Source organism: Crocodylus siamensis, chromosome 1, assembly GCF_052110815.1.
Source record: "Crocodylus siamensis isolate JL-2025a chromosome 1, ASM5211081v1, whole genome shotgun sequence".
Lineage (NCBI taxonomy): Eukaryota > Metazoa > Chordata > Crocodylia > Crocodylidae > Crocodylus > Crocodylus siamensis.
This window is the reverse complement of record NC_143395.1, coordinates 201,362,034-201,380,477: the sequence shown is the minus strand read 5'-3', so window position 1 is coordinate 201,380,477 and position 18,444 is coordinate 201,362,034. Positions and strand designations below refer to the sequence as shown.

Here is an 18,444-nt window from a genome sequence, read left to right as displayed (position 1 = left end):
GTTCTGTTAGTGTCAACATTACAGGCACATATGATCTTTGCTTTTCACTCCAGTGTGACCTAGAAAGTTCCTCTTAACTTAAAGTGGTAAAGAGAATGGGAGGGAAATAATGCTGAACATGTATTGATGACAATGTGGCCCAAATCACTAGATTCTGATCTGGGATTTGAGTTATCTAGCTTCTTTCTCTCCCAAATCTGGCACTGGCTTGCTGGGTGAATTGGCGGTAAAAATGCTTGCATGTGGAAACCAAGACAATGTTTGTAACGGGGATACTGTTACTGATCTTTTGTGAACACATTGAGATCCGTGGCTGAAGAGTCGGATGGGACTAGATTTCAATTTACTTCCCTTTAAGTGCCAAGAGGCCTGGGGCTGGGCAAGCCTGTTCAGTTAGTCCTGCCTGCTGCATCTGGTAGGTATTGGAGGAGAGCCCAGGAGTAGGGACTGACTGGGGAGGAGGACAACGCCAGTTGCTTATAGAATGAGTAGGAGATCTGGCTGGTTGGCAGCTGGCTGTAGGTGGCGACCTGCAAGAGGCCCTGGTCTCAACTGTGTTGACCAGAGCCCAGAAACAGCAGGGGAAACAGCTGGAGAAGTTGCTGCAGGGGCCAATGTCCAGAGAAGGGTAGGCTTGCTGCAACATCCTGCATAGCCAAGAGAAAGGGAGAATGCTGCACCAGATCTGAATCCTTGATCCCCACCCCTTATGTGGCGGAAGGAGGATTGTGCTTGTGAGATGAGAGATTCCACCGCTCCGGAAAAGGGTAATGGTCCCAGTATGACTGAAGCCAGAGAGTCGAGTCATGATCTCAGGCCAGGGGAGACCTGAGGAAGACACTGAGCTGGAAGTTCTGCAATATGAGGTTTCTCCAGGAGGCGGCACTTCAGAACAGCAAGTGACACCAGTCCCAGGCACTGCCTGTCTCAAGGGTTCCCATTCTGAGACAGGGCTGGGAGGAAACTCTTGCTGGTACTTGTAATGTTCTCAACAAATGGGTTGAGGTAATGCACTGCAATAGCTTCTATCTGCTCGGGAGTCTTAGCAGTATGTTACACTGCCCATGAAAACACAGTGAAATTTGCCCTTCAATGATTCAGCTGTGGTGGGGAGGAGGGAAGAAGTAACCTTTCCTAACATGAAACTCAAAAAGCTTGCTTGCTTGCTGTGTGTATGTACTCCTGCATCTGGAATTCAGTCAAATTACCCCTGGCCTAGGTAAAGGACAGTTGTCGCACTTCCCTGCTTCTGGGAATAACAGGGAATTCTAGTCAAGCCAAACAGCAAAGTAGATGAGGCAGGTAACCTGTCAAAAGCTTTAGCTAATTTGTAGAATTATAATTGTAAAATAGTAGAGAAGCAGGGCTGGAAGGGACCTCAGGTAGTCATCTAGTCCAGCCCCCTGCTGAAAACTTGGATGGTTTAGATAGGGACAGTCCTGCCAAATATTTGTCTAACTTGTTCACAAAGTTTTTTAAAAACAAGTCTCCCATGACAACCAAGCAGAGTGATCAAAGCATCAAGAACTTAACTTGCCATAGCTAGAGCAGGGGAGGAGGGCATTGTTAATGGTCAGCTGCTGCAAGGACAGGAAGTATGTCCAAGAAATTGTAAGGAAGAAGATGTCCCCCGTTACAGAGGAAGGCAAAACCCCCACATCCCATAGTCAGATTGGCACAGACTAAAATTCCTTCCTGATGCCAAATGTGGCAGTTGGTCTGACTGAGTGGTGGAGCAAAGACCCCTAGCCAAGAACCTCTGGGCTTTTAAGTTGCAGCAGGAGCAGCAGCACACTTCAGTCAAAATCCCCAGCCTTGCTTGCAGCCAACACCCAGTGCTTTTGAAGAAAGCAAGAAAATTCCCTGATGTCTGCAAGCACTGGAGGTGAGAGAACTTCTTCCCTGACTGTGGCTGGGGAAGGACAATTGCACTTGGGCATTCAGCTACTGTAGGTGTGTACATGTGTATACGCTAGATTTTACACTTTCTCTTGCCACCAAGAGCGAATTGCTGATTCAGGAGTAAATTTGTACCAAGAGAATTGGACGGGTGGCCTGACTGGGAGTCTTTTAAGAGCATTTTAGTTTTTTGGTTTTTTTTTAATCTAGGATGGTGCAGATGGGGATGATCCTGCCTTGAGCAGGTGATTGCACACAGTGGTCCCTTATCCAGCCCTGTTGTCAAGTTAATAGCATTGCAGCATTTCAGGCTGTTGCAGTTTCACTGCTGGACACTAGAAATATGGTAACAACCTGGTTTCAGCACCAGCCATCTGTCATCACCTTGGCTTTCTTCCCTGCTTGCCTGATGGGAGGAGGGCAGTGGTGAAGAAGAAAATAACCCAGTGGTCTCCTGCCTTGTAGTAGCAGAGCCAGAGCCATGCATGTCATTTCTCCATTACTCTGAAGGCCATACTTTTCTCTGGCTTGGTCTGAATTAAGGGACCTTACTGGTCCTGTTTGTTGTGTTGAATCTGGGAGTCCCTTGGGAAGTTTTGTGGAAGCTTTTTCTAAGAGGTTAGAGGCGTTTCCCAAAGGGGCTTGGATCCACAGACAGTACTTGGAAAAGGTAAAAGGTTTCCAGGTATGTGATGTAGCAAAGCTTAGGATGCCAGAGGAGACGTGGCCCCATCTATTCCAGACTAGGACCACTTCCAGCCCACATCCTTCAGTGCAAGCCTATATATGGAGGCCCCTGTACTGTGCTGATGGATAACCAGGAGAGGGACATCCCCTTATTGGCCTTGGCAGAGACCAGGATTGAGGAGTCAGGGCCAGGACATACCTGAGGTTGCACTGGATTTTCAGAACCTCTTCAAAGAGATTCAAGAAGCTCCAGAGGACAACAATGGAGGAGGTATTGGGAAGCAGTGGTACCACGTATGTGGCATTTTGACTGCTAGTTGTACTGTGGAGGGGCTGAACTAGGAGGTTTCTGTGCTAAGGGAAGTTGTTTTGACAGCAATATTGAACTGAAGCAAGCAGAAACTTTCTTCAGGATGGCAAAAGTCTTCAACATCATCTCCTGCTTTGCAAATGCAACCTTATGTCTGCCTTGTGGTGTCAGCAGTAGGTTTCTGCTCCCTCCCTTCCTGCACTGCTAGATGGCTTCCAGGGTTCTGCCTTCGCTTGCCCGTGGTGGGTTGCTTGGCCTTCTGTGATGGGGACAAGGACTCCAACCTGGTCAGACCAATGGGGAACAAACATCTAGTAGAGAGAGGCCCAGATTCACAAATTTTAGTAGAGGTCCCATAGGCAACTGGTGCCACTTAAGTTAGCGACTGGGGAGGGGGGTTCCCCTGGTGGCCAATCATGCTGACTGGGGGGAGGGGGTCCCCCTGCGGCCAATTTCACTCAACAAGAAGCGGCCACACTGGTTCTAGAAGTCCTGTGGCTGCTTCCAGAAGCAGCACGACCACTTTTGCTGGCAGCTCCACTCCCTGACCAGTGCTCCTGCCTGTCCCACTGCCCATTGCCTAAATGGAGCGCGGTCTGACAGGGGGTGCACCAGAGCTCTCGGCGTGTATGTGCACCCTCTACACGTTGCCACTGAGGCCCCATTACTGTTGATTTTGAAGGAAGTGAGGCACCCTCATACCTGTGGATGTGCAGAGCACTGCAGGCATTGATGCTGTTTTCAAACATCCCCCTCCATTTGCCAGTGAGATGTAAACGCAATACTGGATGCCCTTTCAAACCATCCTGTGTTGTCAGATCCATGTGCCTCTTGCACAGGTGACATTTCTGCCCAGGTTGTCACAGAGCTCTTCCTTCACTGCAGACAAATGTGTGTTGTTTTGTGGCTGCTTCTAGCCTTGGGTGGAAGAGAGATTTCCCTCTGTTCCCACACCTTGTGTGAGCTAGAGGTGTCTTGCCCCAAGTTAACTGGCTGGTCTCTGGAATAGCATACACATATTTCTTCCAGACTACAACCAGCTGGGGGAATCCAGACCAGCCTAGCAAGGATCTTTGCTAGTTTGCTCCTGCAGCCTTATGGCTGAGGGCAAGCAAAACTTGAGGGCACCCAAACCCTAAGCCTCTGGGCTTGGGCCTGCACATAGGATGCCTGCCAAATGATTTGGAAACATCTGGAGCCCCAGGTGGAGGTGGAGGATATTTGTTGGTAGTAAGGCCACTTATGGTTCTTGACTGACTCATGGATTTGGAACTGATTTGGTTGATTTGGCTTGGAACACGAAAAATTTGCATTAAAACAACAACTTTGCTTCTTGGAGTCAGCTGGCAAGCAATTAACCTTGATGCAAAGCTTTAATATAGAGGTGCCCCTTGGGATGGCATCTGACCCAGGCCTTGAGTAGAGACAGGCCCAGCAATGCTTGAGGCACTGTGTGATTAAGAAAGGTTAAGTAAACAGCCTGTAACAGCTGTTCATCATTGTTGAGGCTTGTACCTTCCTCTAGCTGCAAGGTAATACTAATATGCTGCTTGGTGTTAAATGACTTAGGGCCTGTTCCTTTCTTGTTTTCGGCAAGCACCCAATCTGCTTCAGGAGGCAGATGCTGTTCATCCAACATTATTTGCCAGTGGCAACAAATGCTTTGTCCCCAGGGAGTCAGAGCAGCTATAAACCATGGCTTTTTTCTCAGCCCAAACTGAGAGTTTGTTTACCTGCTGAGCGTAAAGGGCAGCAGGGGCAGGCCGGTCCCTTCATTAGATGATGTTTTCAGATATAACCTTGCATCATATTATGCTGTGCTGCATAGGAATCAGGCAATATCCTTCTAAAGAGTTTGGCAGTCTTCTGTTGCAGGACCCCCTGCTATCCTAGCAAAGCAGTAGCTGTGTTCTCAGGGTGCTCATTCATATTTAGTGCATGTGATAAACGTGGTAACCTGCTGTGTCCCTGCAGTTTCCTCATTCTTGTTGTGCAAAGCCCATAGAGGCACATTATCCCTGAAGACAGTGTTTTGAATCTGGGAACTGCACAAATCTGTCATCTTGGCTTTTGCATTTATTAGGTTTTAAACAGCTCTCTCTGTCTCTGTCTCTCTCTCTATACCAGTTAGCATCTCCCTTCTTAATGCTGAGACCAGGCTATAAAGCCTGGATGAGGTTGCTCAAAGTTGACTGAAGAAAAAGGTTGCTTTTTCTGTAGATCTATGCTTTATACAAAATCTATGCTTTATCTGCATGCCTGAATCTGTGCCCCAAACAGAACTGACTTCCATGTGAACAGAAGGAACACATTGCTACAGAGAAAAAGCAGCGCTAATTACATTTGAAGCAGTTAAATGCCAGTCTGTTCTATCAGCAAGCCCATCCACTGAAGGAGTTAGGGAAGCTTTACAAGGGGCATAGGTAGCCAAAGAGGACAATAGCCAGCTCGGGACCTGTCTGCGCTGCAGGCATAGTGGGTCTTGCCAAAGTCCTTCCCAAACACACCCTGCCAGTTCCTGTCCCAATCCCAGAACTGGGCTGGTGACGCTGCTCAGGTGGTTGTCCACAGCCACTGCTGTCAAGCATGCTGGAAATCTTGAGTGTAACCATGGGACATTTCCAGGTTTGGGGCAAACTCAGGAGCCTCCCTGCCAGAACACACTGCTGAATGATGCTGCCATACTCTGAGAGCCCAAACCTCCCTGTGCAGAGTGATCTGGAGAGGAGTAAGGAGGTGGCAGCAGCCAGAGATCTGGGTCACAGCAAGGCATTGGCTGTGCATGAAGTTTGTGCCTGCTACCAAGATGTCTTGCTACAGGTTGCTGAGGAGTAGGGACTGTTGCACTATGCTTGTGGGCATTCCTGCTGTGCTGTGGCTTGTCCTTGTCTTTAATTAGTCTAGTAGGTGGGGAAGGTGTTGGTCTTCCTGGTTGACAACTACAGACATGGCTAGAAGCCCAGGGTACAGATGAAGCTGTTTCATTTACCATGAAGGGGAAGGAGCCATCCTATTGAAATCAGTGGGACTAAAGTGCCTAAATGTCTTTTTGCATGAATCCCTTGGAAAAAAATATTCTTTGCCACTCAAACTTGATGCGTCAGGTCCTGGGTTGGGGTCAATGACCATTCATTGCTAGCATCAGATGTCAGCAATGAAAGGATGTTTTTTCTATCAAGAGCAGATCTGTGGTCTGAGACATGAGTTTCAGCTCTGCCTGATCACGAGTGTCACAACTGCATGTTAAATAGGGTAGTTTAATGCATAGGTTAATAAAAAGCAACGTCATCAAATTGAGTAAAGCAAAACTCAGCAAGTCTCTATGGAACGAGATTGACAATTTATTTTTTCTTGGAAGGGCAAGCAGCATAGGTGCAGATATATTACTGTTGGCTATGTACAAATACTGCCTACTTTGTATCACTTGACATGCAGCACTTACAGTCTCAGATAGGTGGCCACACAGTCCTTTTGAACTGTATGTAATACATGTATTTTAGTCAATGTACTTAAAAGCCATTTTATATTCTAAGTAGCGAGCCTCCGCATACCCTCTATATTTTAGTTTGTTAAAATATTTATTACTGTCCTGCTTATCCATTAACCTGAATTGTATTTATTTCTTTATTTGTTTAATTTATTTCTTTGAAGGGTCATGGTTCCTGTTGGGTTTTATGCAAAATTTTTCAAGGATCTGCCTGGAAAAAAAAAAAATCAAATATGAAAATCATCGATTCATTGGAATGAAGTCCTTGCAACCTGTCCAGCAGGTCTCAATTTCCTGAGACTTCATGTGGGTGCCTGCAGCTGCCACAAAAGCAATGCTGATATCCTGGCTGTGAGGGTGCAACTGGTAGGTGCAGTGGTCCTGGGGAAGGTGAATCAGTGACAGAGAACAACTGGCACGTGGACACGTTGTACCCAGGGCACAATCCAAACCTCAAAATAGCATTTCAACATCTGCAAGCAGAAGGCAATGTGTTAGACTCCCCAATTCAGGGCCTGTGTCAGAATTTTTTTTACTCTTCTTATTTTACTGACTGGGGCCACATGATACAAGAGAAGAAGTGTGGGAACAGAAGGGAAGTGACCCTGCTCTGTCAGGAATATGCACCCTGTGGAGGCAGGTGTAGTATCCCTGAGGTAAGGCTTTATAAAGCTGTCATTATCCTGGCTCTACAGCTTCTAACCAGGAAGCCAGATGGTGCGAGGGAGCAGTGAAGGTGAGGTAGGTAGGGTGACCACCTGTCCCTAATTGGGAAAGACAGTTCCAAAATGGGAACATCAAGTCCTGGCCCCAAGTTGCATGTCTCCAGGACATGATTTGTCCCAGATTCCCAGTATAGTGCAGGGATCTGGGTTTTCCTTTCACTGTAGGAACAGCAGGTGTCCCTTTGCAGGCTGGCAAGAAGCTGCATGGAGCGGGATGCAGGGGGTGCCACATGCATCTGTACATGCACATATGCCCGTGGCTGGGCACACAGCCCCAGGCAGCAGTGGTAGAGAGCAGCTCCACTAGCTGCCTGCAGGTAAGTCTATGGGGAGGAGGGGTGGGGGTGGCAGCTCCTTGCTGCTGTGTGCACTCCTGGGCAGGGAGGCATGGGGGGCATATGCCTCCCCAGATGTGTGCAGGGCAGGGGAGGATGTGGGCTTGGGAGCTCTGCGTCAGCTGTGCCACCATGGCGAGGCACCCCCTCCCTGCCCAGCAGCAGTGGTGGTAGTGGCACCAGCAGCATGGAGTTGTGCTCCTTGATGCTGCCACGTGGGTAGGGGGCACCTCACCATGGTGGTACAGCCACTCCAGCTGAATGGAGTTTTCAAAAGCACAGTGGGGGTCCAACTTTATTCTTACTGCAGCCAGTGAAAAACCTCAGCCTTTATTTCTACCAAACTGAATGCTAAAATAGCTGCCGTTTGTGATGGCTGCAATACAGTGAAGTTACAACTAGACAGTTTGCCCCTCTCATCTAAATGACTTAAGGTGGATGAAAATGGACAAGCACCCACAGGCATAACTCTGTCTCAGAGTATCACTAGGTCCATGAGCAGGAGTGAAGTGTTGTGAGAACGCAGAGCCCACGGAAGCCAGTGGGAGGTCTCCCATTGACTCTAACAGGTGTGGGTCAGATGCTGAAATTGCTGCTATGAAATAACCTAAAGAGGAAGTCAGAGAAAAGGGAACCACCTGTTGCAGCTTTTTCTTCCTCTGAAAGTCACAGTGGTCCAAATTGGATTGGTTCCTTTTGTTACACACTGTCCGGGTGATGTCAACATCGAGCATGTACTTCAGCCCTCGAACAATCTAGAGAAAGTAATTTCCTGGTTAGTTAACAGCAGGCGGAAGCAGGGAGGGGAGGAGGGGTCATATGGAAGGGAAGGCTGTGGAACAGACCGTGCGTTTTAGGTGGGCCAAAAAAGTTTCTTGGGAAAGTGTGCTCTCACTCACTGAGAGCTTGGGTTACTAATTTCTGTAACAGCAGCACCTAGAGGCCTTAATGAAGGTTAGAGCTACACATTGTGGCAAGTGCTATGCAAACTAACCCAAAATGCCCTGGCCCTAAAGAGCTTAAAGCAATGAAAAGCAACTGGTTAGAAGAAAAATGTAATCATTGCACTGGTCTCCGTGGGGACTGGGATGAAGTCAGACTTCTTTAAGCCAGGCTGTATTACCCAGGGGTTAGAGAACAACACTTTAATCCTAAAGATTCGTTTTACCCATTCAGTGTACTAAGCCCAGCTATGAGACAATACTTTTCAGTTTCCTGCCCAGCAGGAAATCTTTTATTAAAGAGTCACTGGTGCACATCTCTTGCATTTGCTAAGGAGTTGAATTCCTCACAGGAGTAAATCAGTGTAGGTTTAGTGGCTTCAGCAGAGCCATCCTGGTTTCCACTTACTGGGGAAGGACTTAGATTGTGACAACTTGCATGGGCAAGAGAAGAGTATTTATTCTTGCTGAATCAGGACTGTTTAGTATCTGAATTGCATAGGTGTGACAAATTAGGCTGCCCTTACCTGGACAAGGGCTTTGTTTATATGAGACTCTCTGAAGAGGAAGAAGTCGTTTGAGCCATTGTTATATCGATAAACGCCAAACCGAGCTGCCTTGCGAACTCCAGGGTCTTTGGTGTCTATGGAGACGGGAAAGCCTGGTTTTGTGGTTGACGGAGGCTTTTGCAGGTGGAGAACTGTAATGACACAGGCACACCCTGTTACCCACACTGTATAGGGGCAAAGACTAACCTATATTTCAAAGTGATGGCTGCTCAGAAAGGCACCCCCTGGCCTAGAATAAGCTTATCTTGAATGTTGTGCAGCTGCTGTCCTGTGACCATGTCCCTTTACAGAGGACTTGGGGTCACTGCTAAAAATATTCCTCAATGACCAGAAGCAAAAGGTTCAGTGTTACTATGAAACGTGGCTCCAAGAAGTTGCCCCCCGCCCCCCACCCACCCTAGTGTCTTTGAGCCAATTTCTCCCTTTGAGACTGGGGAGAAAAGAGAGCAAAAAGTATCATTCTTCCCTCATGAGCCTTCTCACATTGCCTTTGGTGGAGCCCGTCTCCCAGTCTATGCCTCCTATATGACAATACCCAGCTAGAGCGTAGCCAGGTAGTGCAAGACAGAGTTCCTGGTCTGCACTGCCCACAAAGGAAGCAAGACCTCTGTTTGATAGATGGGGAGCTGAAGCAGAGGAAAATCAAGTGACTTGCCAAAGGTTACACGGGGAGTCTGACAGAATTGGGAGCAGGATGCAGATCCTCTGAGCCCCACACTGCACAAGCCCATCCTTCTGCCTAGGCCACCTTGGGCTGTATCTACCATCTTGTTTCCCTGCCCATTTTGCCTCCCTGTGTGAATATTTGTGGCTTGCCATCTTGTTTCATAACCCTGCTTGTGCTGTACATGCTGAGGGATGCAGGAGGCAGGGACAGCACCACACAACCATGACTTGCAGTCTTGCAGGGAAGAGATGCTTGGGTTGGCATGCTGCACTACAGCCTGCTCACACAAGAGCTGTGAGCTAGTGGCAACGGCTGAGAAGTGTGTGGGAGGGAGGGAGGGCGACTCCACTCCCTTTTCCCCGCTCCTGCTCTTTACTGCTACCCCATCCCCTGCATTAATCTGGGACAAAGGACTCTACAGGTTGAGGTACAGAGAAGTAACTGAAACACTCAGCAGGCCATAGTGGTAAGAGGGAAACCAACAGCACTGGATAAGGCGAAGAATGAACGGAAATGTGTTTTCAGATCAACTTGGCACCTATTCTGGGAGAGGAGAGGCCTGCTTGGACAGGATGTTTTTAAACCAGACCCTCCAGGTCACTTTAAATCTATGTCGCTCGCTAATTGGGGTGAGGGGACAGGAAGGTCATAGGACATTCCACCCCTGCTGCACAGCTTGTTCCAGAAAAGACACTGCTGCCGCAGAGGCATATAGGTGAAACAGCATCCTGACCTAAGGTTGCCCCCTCTACTATGCAAAGAGGATGGAAATAACCTCAGTGCTAGGGACCTTGATCCAGCAATGTGGGCTGGATCCTAGGGATTTCTTCTTCAGGATATGGTTGAGCCAAGAATTGAGGGACCCTCTGCAAACTCCCTTCCCTGGGAGTTGCCTTTGGCCCTGGCTTCAGTGAAGGCCTGTTCCACCTGGTTTAGTCTGCGTGTTTCCTTTGTGTGTAGGCACTGGAAGTAACAGGCTGAAAGTGGGGGCGGGGGGCACTAAATGTGCATCTCCATTTTGACCATAACCTTAGTAATTATTACCCGTAATTATTACCACGTGTCAGTGCTGGCGTACCTGGTGAGTTGCTTAGGGTAATTAGAGCAAAACCTTGCCCAGAAGGAGAATTCATGAGACTGTTAGCTTCAGAAAGTGACATATTCAAGCTACAACTTTCTGTCTTGCAGAGGCAACATTGCAGCTGTTGTCAGAAAAGTGTCTAAGCTGACGAACTCCAGTCTGAACTCTCTCATTCCAATCTGTATCCCTGCATCCCAAACACTGAGATGCCCAATGACTCTGGTATCTCTGTAAATTCAATGTGATCATTCTGGTGGCTGATGAATTTGAAGGTATTTCGAGTGCATACCACACATCATTCAAAGTGGACAGAAATCTGGATGCAAGGGGTTGTTGTACAAAATAAGTTTCTGCCCAGAGTCCTTTCTCCACCTGGATTATTTCTACTGCATTTTTTTCATCCTGCAACAGCTGTCAATTGTTTGCTAACACACCTAGGAAAATACACCTGAGACAGGAATTTCCAGACTAGATGGCTATAGTGAATCAGGGAAAGCAATGAAAGTGGTAGGTCTCTCTATTAGCATTAATTGTTATAATGCCATTGCTTAAGCCAGTGGTTCTCAATTGTTTTAGATTCAGGGCTCCCTTCCACACCTTTTTTGAATTTGGCAGAACCCCAGTTGAGAACCACTCTTACACTGCCTCAGCGTACCTCAGTGGTTCTCAGTTGGGGTGCTGCTGCTGCTGCAGTGCAGGGTAGAAAGGCCCTGCGTGCCTCATGCACAGCCAGATGAGCCTAAGGCAGGCAGAAGTACCTACTCTTGCTGCAGCCTTTCTGGTCTGGCCCCCCGACTCATATCCTGAGTGATAGCAGAGGCCATCTGGGCAGTTTCACCAGGCTGCTGCAGCGGTGGCACTCATGTCTCAGTACTCCTGAAAGGGTCTCACAGGACCCTAGTTGAGACTCCCTGGCTTATGATGAAGCACACCATCCAAGAAGCTGCTATTTTAAATTTTCCTTCTCCCCGAGCGCCGGTGACAATATACTGTAGAATATAAGAGTCTTTATATTTCTTCCAACTCATTTTTCACACCTAACTCTCACCCCTAGCACCGAACCACAGAGCACAAGACGTGTTATTAAAACAGTTTACAGCAAGAAAACAATTAGAGCATGTTGCTCAGAAGCACGTGACAGTGTACATGGAAATGATCATCAACTAATTAAAAACACATCTCGCTGACAATGCTGGGGAACAGTGAAATTCTCCTTTGGGCTTGGCTGTGCAGATTCCCTTCCAACATCCTGCACACTCACATTGCCCGCACAGACCTACTTTGCTCAGGGATCCTGGCACCTACAAGATCCTTTGACTGCAGCTACAGTGGCTCAGCCCCCGAGACCTGGCCAAGGGAGGATGAGCAGGGAGTTGGGGTAGAAATCTCAAGGGAGCAACTAGTACTAGAAGACAGAAGTGTCTTATGTGGTTAATTCTCTGGTGAAATATAGGGCCCTAGGGCCAGACCCAAGAAGGAGGCTTTAGAGATCCAAATTCCCTTGAGGCCCAAAGCTGCAATCCTGAAACCCTCTTCTCAGCCATCTCCTGTTCCTGGTGGCATCTAAACTCTACAGTCATCTAAGTGTTGGCCCTGGAAGCTCCCCAGGGATTTAAAAGTCTGCTTCTGGACATATCCAAAAGTGCCTCAGAGGTGGTCAGCACAAAGCTTATTCTTCAGTCTGACTGGGATCTGGAAACCAGGCATTCCTCTGTCTGAGCCCTTATCAGGTTTGGCTTGCTGAGTGGTGGCTGAGTCCTGACAGACTGGGGTCTGCCCAAAATGCAGTTGCTTTCTCTTAAATGCAGCTGGCAAGAGGTACTGCCTTCATCTCTCTCCTCCGCTTGTGATTAGAGTGCTCAGACAGTCCCATTTTCTCCACTTAGCCGGACAGGGTTTGACCCCACAGGGTACTTCCATAAGATACCCTGACTACCAGGTTACTAGCTTGTCCAGGTGGTGGCAGTGTCTACCCCACCCCAGCTGTTGATGCTGGGCAACAAAAGACCTCAATAACTGCAGGGCTAGAGACCACATGCAGAATAAGATGTGTGAGACTAGACTTGCAGCTACTCACCTGGCACACCCAGCTTCATGGGCTGGTCAGTCATTTTCATTACAGAAAAATAGGTCGGGGGGTGGCCCTCACGCCCCCCCTAATTCAACCCTTAGCTCAAGGTAGGATCATCCCTGCCTGAGCCATGCCAGCCAAGTGTCCATCTAACCAGCTCTTAAAAAACTTCCAAGGATGGAGATGCCACAACCTCTCTAGGTAGCCTGTTCCAAGGCTTTACTACCCTCAGAGTGAAAAAGTTTTTCCTTATCTTCAAACTGAATTTCCCTTGTTGCAGTATAAGATCATTATTTTTTGGCCATGCCAGCACAGAGAATAGTCTTTCTCCATCTTTATAATCACACTGCAGCTGGCAGGAAGGAATGGAGAGAAGCATCAGCAGAGTGGATGCAGTTCCCAGGTGCCCAACCCCAGGGTGGGCATAGGCAACCCCCCTTACTACTAATGCACCACTGAAGCCACCCAGCCTGCACTGGACTGGAGCTGGGTTGTTTTGGTTTACAGCTGGATGAGGTTGCTTATCCCTGGTCTAACCACTAAAATAGCCTCCTCCCTTTCAGAGATCAAGAAGGCAGTGCCCTTTCTGGGGCAGCACTGGAAAGGTGGTTAGCACTACCCATTGGTAACAGGAATTAGCTGTCTTCTGAGAAATTATTTATCAGCTTCTTGCTAAACCAGGGTCCCAGACCTTGATCTGATCTGTAGTGGCAGCAGGTGCATGGAAAATCTGACAAGTGTCACTGGCTGATGTAGACATCAGCCCTCCTATCAGGTGGGAGGGACATGATGTTCTCTTTCTTCCATCTGCAACAAAGACCCTTTGTGGCTTAACGATCTCTCACACGTATTGAGTCACAGCTCTCACAACAGTGAGGAAACAGCTCTCTGTTCAGGGGAGGTATCAGATGAAGCACACAGTGGAGGACTTTGGCTGAGCTGCATTTAAAGGGGAGGCCAGTGTCAGGAGGAGTCTCTGAGCAGGGACTCTAGTTGCTAATGGCTCAGCCAGGATAGGACACATGATAGATGTAGAGGTGACCTTTGGAAAAAAAAGGCCCATGGAGAAAGCAGAGCATCTCCTAATTTTAAAGAGGCTTTGGCTAAAATCCTGCTGTGCCCATGATGCTGGGCAAGCAGGCCAATTCTGATCTGGGAAAGTGACAGGAGCAGGCAGAGCTGGAAATACCAGGGCTACGGTGTGGGCTGCTCTATTTCTAGAGGCATAGACACCAGTTCTGGGGCACCTCTCAGAAAACCAGAGGTGGTCTGCTTGATGCTTGCTACACAAGGCACAGGACAGGAGGGGGGTCACTGGCAGAGTGCCACAGGGATGGGCATGTTGTCCTGTAATAATGGAAGTGTTTCCACCCACTTCGTTCTAGTGAATCAGAACCCATGAGGACAGACTTTGGAGACAAATACAGTGTGATCGTTCTGGTAGGCACATACTCCAGCATAAGATGAAACCACTCAGATCCTAAAGTATGTGCAGTGCAGCAGTCAGAGCTGTTCTTCCCCTCCCATCTCACTGCCTCTCTGGCCAGCTCAGTTTTAACCTGATACAGATGCTGGCCTCCACTGCCTTGTGCCATTACACAGACCTCTTCCCTGCCTGTGTTCTGGGCTGTGTGAGGCTGCAGATACTCTGGCTCCTGCGACCAACTGGGAAGTAATTCCATTGTTGCAAAAAGTGAAGTGAGAGGAGGACCAGCCACAGGTCAGAGTGCTCAGTGGTTAGGGTACCAGGCTGGGAGTCAGGACGGCTGGGTTTGAGTCCCCTCTTGTTCCTCTGGTTTCCCAGGGGACATTTGGGCCATCACATGGGGTTAGTCACTCTGAGACTCTGCTTGCCCACAGGAGGAGGAATTTCCCTTCTTCCCTGGGGTGTTGCAATATCAAAGGTCTTGAGGCGCTTGTGCATATTCTGCAACAACAAAGGGCCTAGGAGGAGAGATGGGCTTGTGTTGCAGCTCATCAGAATTTAGCCCAGCAGCAGCAGCCTCCCTCGGGACATGCCTGGGCTCTTTCTGCTGCTCCCCTTTCCCTGCTATGGGGCACCATCAGCAGTATTTCACAGAAGGCTCACATCTGGTATGTCTGGCCAAAGAGCAGCCCCAGCCTCGCCGCTCTTGGGCTGGTTCTAGTCAGGCCATACGTGGGACCGCTATCAGAGAGACAAGACACTGGCTGGAGTTAGCAACCGGTTGGAGGTTCCAGACATGGCTTTTATCCTCACCATCCCTAAACAGAAGAACAAACCATACCCACAGATCACAGAGCTAGAAGGAACATTGAAAGTCATGCGGTCCAACCCCCCTGCATAAAGGCAGGATGTGCTGTTCCCAACTCATCGCTGTCAAATGCTTATGCAGCCTCCTCTTGAAAACCTCTGGTAATGGAGCTGCTACAACTTCCCTGGGCAGTTGATTCCCCTGCCTCTCTGCTCTAACAGCGAGGAAGTGTTTTCCTAATACCTAATCTGAATTTACTTTGCTGCAGTTTGAAGCCATTGCTTCACGTCCTGCCTTTGTGGCAAAGGAAAACAGTTGCTCTTCCTTGTGGCAATATTTCAAGTATTTGAAAACTTCTATCATGTCTGCCTTTAATCTTTTTTTCTCCAAGCAAAATATGCCTGGTTCCCTCAGCCTCTCCTCACATGGCTGCACTGCAGTACCTTTATCATTTTTGCCATGTGGTCACGTCACTCAGGGCGTAGTTGGAGGCCGAGGGCAAATGAGGCACAGGGATCCCCAAAGTCCAGGCTCCACCACTTCACAAATGGGTACCCTGACATTTCTGCCAGGCCAGGAAGTCTGCATATCAATTTCCACCTGCTGAAGATGCTAGTTTCCCCAGGGATAGAAGTGTGGCATAAGAATACATAGATGTAGCCTCTCTCACCCCCTGCTCCAAGAAGGCCCATTAAAGGACAGGGGTGGCAATCCAGCCAGGTACTAAAGTGAGAAGCCAAGAGCTCTTGAGCTTCCACACTTCCTCTACTAGCCATACCATACAACCACTTGTTACGAAGCAAGAGACCTGTGCGCTTGCAGAGCTGAGCTCACAGGGCCTGGAAGGCAGCAGGCAAACAGGGTGCAGGTATCTTTGCAGGGACTGAGCTGCCCAGAGGGTACTCCGAGTTCTGCTCACGGCCCCTGAGAAACATAGAATAAGAGTGCAGCTACCTTCAGCTACCTCCCTCACACCCAGGCTCAGGCACAATATAAGCCTACACACTTCCTGGCAGCTGTTAGGGGACCAATTTGAGGCTCTGGCACAAAGTCAGGCCCTCAGATCCTGACACCTTGGACTTGGAGCCTGATAAAATTCAGATCCAGATAGTACAGCTGGGCCTAGGCTGCACTTTGTGGCAGGGGAGGGCTGGAAGATGAAAGACGGCCAAGGGTGTTTGTACCCGAAAGCTTGCAGAGTACAATTTTTCCAACTATTTAGTTGGTTTAATAAAAGATATCATATTTACCCAAAGAACCTTGTCTTTCTGTCACCTTACTGAACATCACTCATGCACTGGTGATGGCAGCAGAGATACTAGCACACGTGCCTATTCAATCTGTTCCTCCGGAGGGAAGTGCTGATCAGAGGCAGCTTTTAGTTTTTTTTTCCGAAGAGGCCCACTTGCAGAGTCCCTTCCCAACTTCAAGGGATAAGACTTATCTAGTGAGTTTGTAAAGGCCGGAAGCCTATAAGTACAGGTTAGACAGGTACTTGGTTGGGATGGTTCAGATAGGGCTGATACTGCCTGGAGCAGGAGGTTGCTAGATGACCTCCTAGGACCGCGTCTAGCTTTGCTATTCTATGATTCTAATTTTTATTTAGTTGCTTAACAAGAAGCTGTGTTCTTTGCAGGCCTTCTCCAACCCCAAAAGGAAACCACAGCCGAAACAGAGAGCTAATCGGTTAATCTAAAGCGAGTTCCCCCAAGCCCTCAGTGACTCTATTTGCATTTTCTATGCATGTATCACTAAGAATAAAACCTTCAGACAAAACACCCTCCTTTGAAGTTACCACTCCAAAGTATTAAGGCCAGCCATAATCAGAAGAGTTTCCTTGCTTAGGCAAGTGAGAAATGAGCCTAGACAATGCTTCATTAACACCTGCTAATCACTCAGGTGGCAATCTGTACTTAGCAATCAAACTGCTACACATTACCTTTCCATTTAACAAGCAAGGCCAGGCAGAACCTAGCCTCTGACAAATAAACTGAAGCCACAAGTAGATTTTAATATCCTTACACAGTTTCCTCAGACAATGCTGTTTTCTAGAGGGAGAGAAATTGTTTTAATCAGCTCTACATACATGTTCCCATATAATTATCTTCCACTCAAATCATAGCTGTAAGAAGCCAGAGTTTTAAAAATGAAAGATGGGGTGTGCAGAGGATATCATTTGCACACCTCTCACATCTCTTCATGCTTACAAAAAAACAGCATAGTTTTAAGCTTGAAAATAGACTAAGATGATTTTCTGATCTTACCATGACTGGACAAGGTGAAGTCCCACAGAGATAAGTAGCAACAGAGAGCAAAGCCCCAGGACCAGTTCATTGCTGCCTCCACCACTTTAGCAGGGGAGTGAAGAGCTCTTCAGTCAGAGAAGTTGCTTTTCACCCCACACTCAGGATGAGCTGTCAGTTCAAGAGCTCCCATTGGCTGAGGGTGGTAGAAACACCCAGAAAACAAAAAACCCACAGCTCTTATCCACTTTATCTCTCGTTGATGACTTGATGCTACAAATGCCAACTGCAAAAAACTTTTTCTGACAGATCAGTAGGGTTGCTTCACTAGGGGCAGGATGAGCTGATGCTCTGCATTGACTGGCACCAATATGTACTGGGTTTTCTGGAACGTCACAGGTGTGTTTGCCAAGAAAGCAGCTCTTCTAAAGTAGAAGATGTGGAGCTAGTGCAAAATTAACCACACTGCTCAGTTAAGACTAGACCTTATAGGAAAACAATCTGCTTTGGAAAAACACTGATAGGACAATATATCTGGACCTCCCCATAAGAGGGGAGCAGAAAAGCGGTGTTTAATGCTTCAGGTGGGTATTTGGCATGGTAAATATGGGCTATTTTCTCCAGGGAGAAGTCAAAGCAAGACACAGCTAGTTCATGGTTCTCAGAGGAACCCACCCTTCATGCCTGATCCCTTAATGAAGGCCTGGAAAAGGAAAATTGTGAAGTGTTAGGGGTGGGGTGGGAGAATGGAGGACCTGACCTGGTGTCTTCTCGGGGACATGGTGTTGAGATACCAGTGGGAGGCCTTTAAGTTTAGCAATGACGGTTAGGATGTGTCCATGTCTGGAAAGGATGTCTGTTATGTTCAAAGGAGGAGGCTTGGAATAATGGGAAGATGGTTATCTTAGCTTTTATTGTTAGGATAATGCCATTATGGTTCTGTTCCTTATCTCCAAACTCTGTGTGCAAGGTAGCTCCCATCCTGAGAGGCAGCTCATGCTGGGGCCTGCTCACGAATGATGACTTGCAGTATTTGGAAATTTGACAGCGTTGTCAAATGCCACAGTTTGATCACAAACCATATGATGTTAGTGTTTTCCTTAAAGCCCCAGCTGCTGGAGTCAGGTGATTAATGAGAATCTTAGCTTGCATTAAAAAAAAAGGAAAGTAAATGTCTATCCCTTGTGGTCATGGA

The 18,444-nt window shown here is 48.0% G+C and overlaps 1 protein-coding gene across 2 annotated transcripts; it reads right to left on the bottom strand.

The window, feature by feature from the left end:
- Positions 1 to 42: 42 nt before the first annotated feature.
- On the bottom strand, positions 43 to 17,355 carry CST7 (cystatin F). Of its 2 annotated transcripts, none has more exons than XM_090052416.1 (4): positions 17,271 to 17,355; positions 8,912 to 9,084; positions 8,082 to 8,198; positions 43 to 6,856 (listed from the first exon to the last, which is right to left on the bottom strand). In XM_090052416.1, exons 1-4 carry the CDS (start codon positions 17,338 to 17,340, stop codon positions 6,779 to 6,781), a joined length of 438 nt encoding a protein of 145 aa, XP_089908542.1. In that variant the 5' UTR covers positions 17,341 to 17,355; the 3' UTR covers positions 43 to 6,778. The 2 variants fall into 2 exon arrangements, with proteins under 2 accessions (XP_089908542.1, XP_089908552.1); XM_090052426.1 differs by having other exon boundaries at positions 43 to 6,594.
- Positions 17,356 to 18,444: the final 1,089 nt, after the last annotated feature.

Bases quoted from the DNA above. Each gene is read 5' to 3' on its own strand.
- CST7 (XM_090052416.1), bottom strand. From the start codon at position 17,340: ATGAACTGGTCCTGGGGCTTTGCTCTCTGTTGCTACTTATCTCTGTGG. The intron at 8,199-8,911 runs GTAAGGGCAGCC...TACTTTCTCTAG, and splicing joins TAAACAAAGCCCTTGTCCAG to ATTGTTCGAGGGCTGAAGTA. The intron at 6,857-8,081 runs GTGGTTCCCTTT...TTCTGCTTGCAG, and splicing joins GGAAGAAAAAGCTGCAACAG to ATGTTGAAATGCTATTTTGA.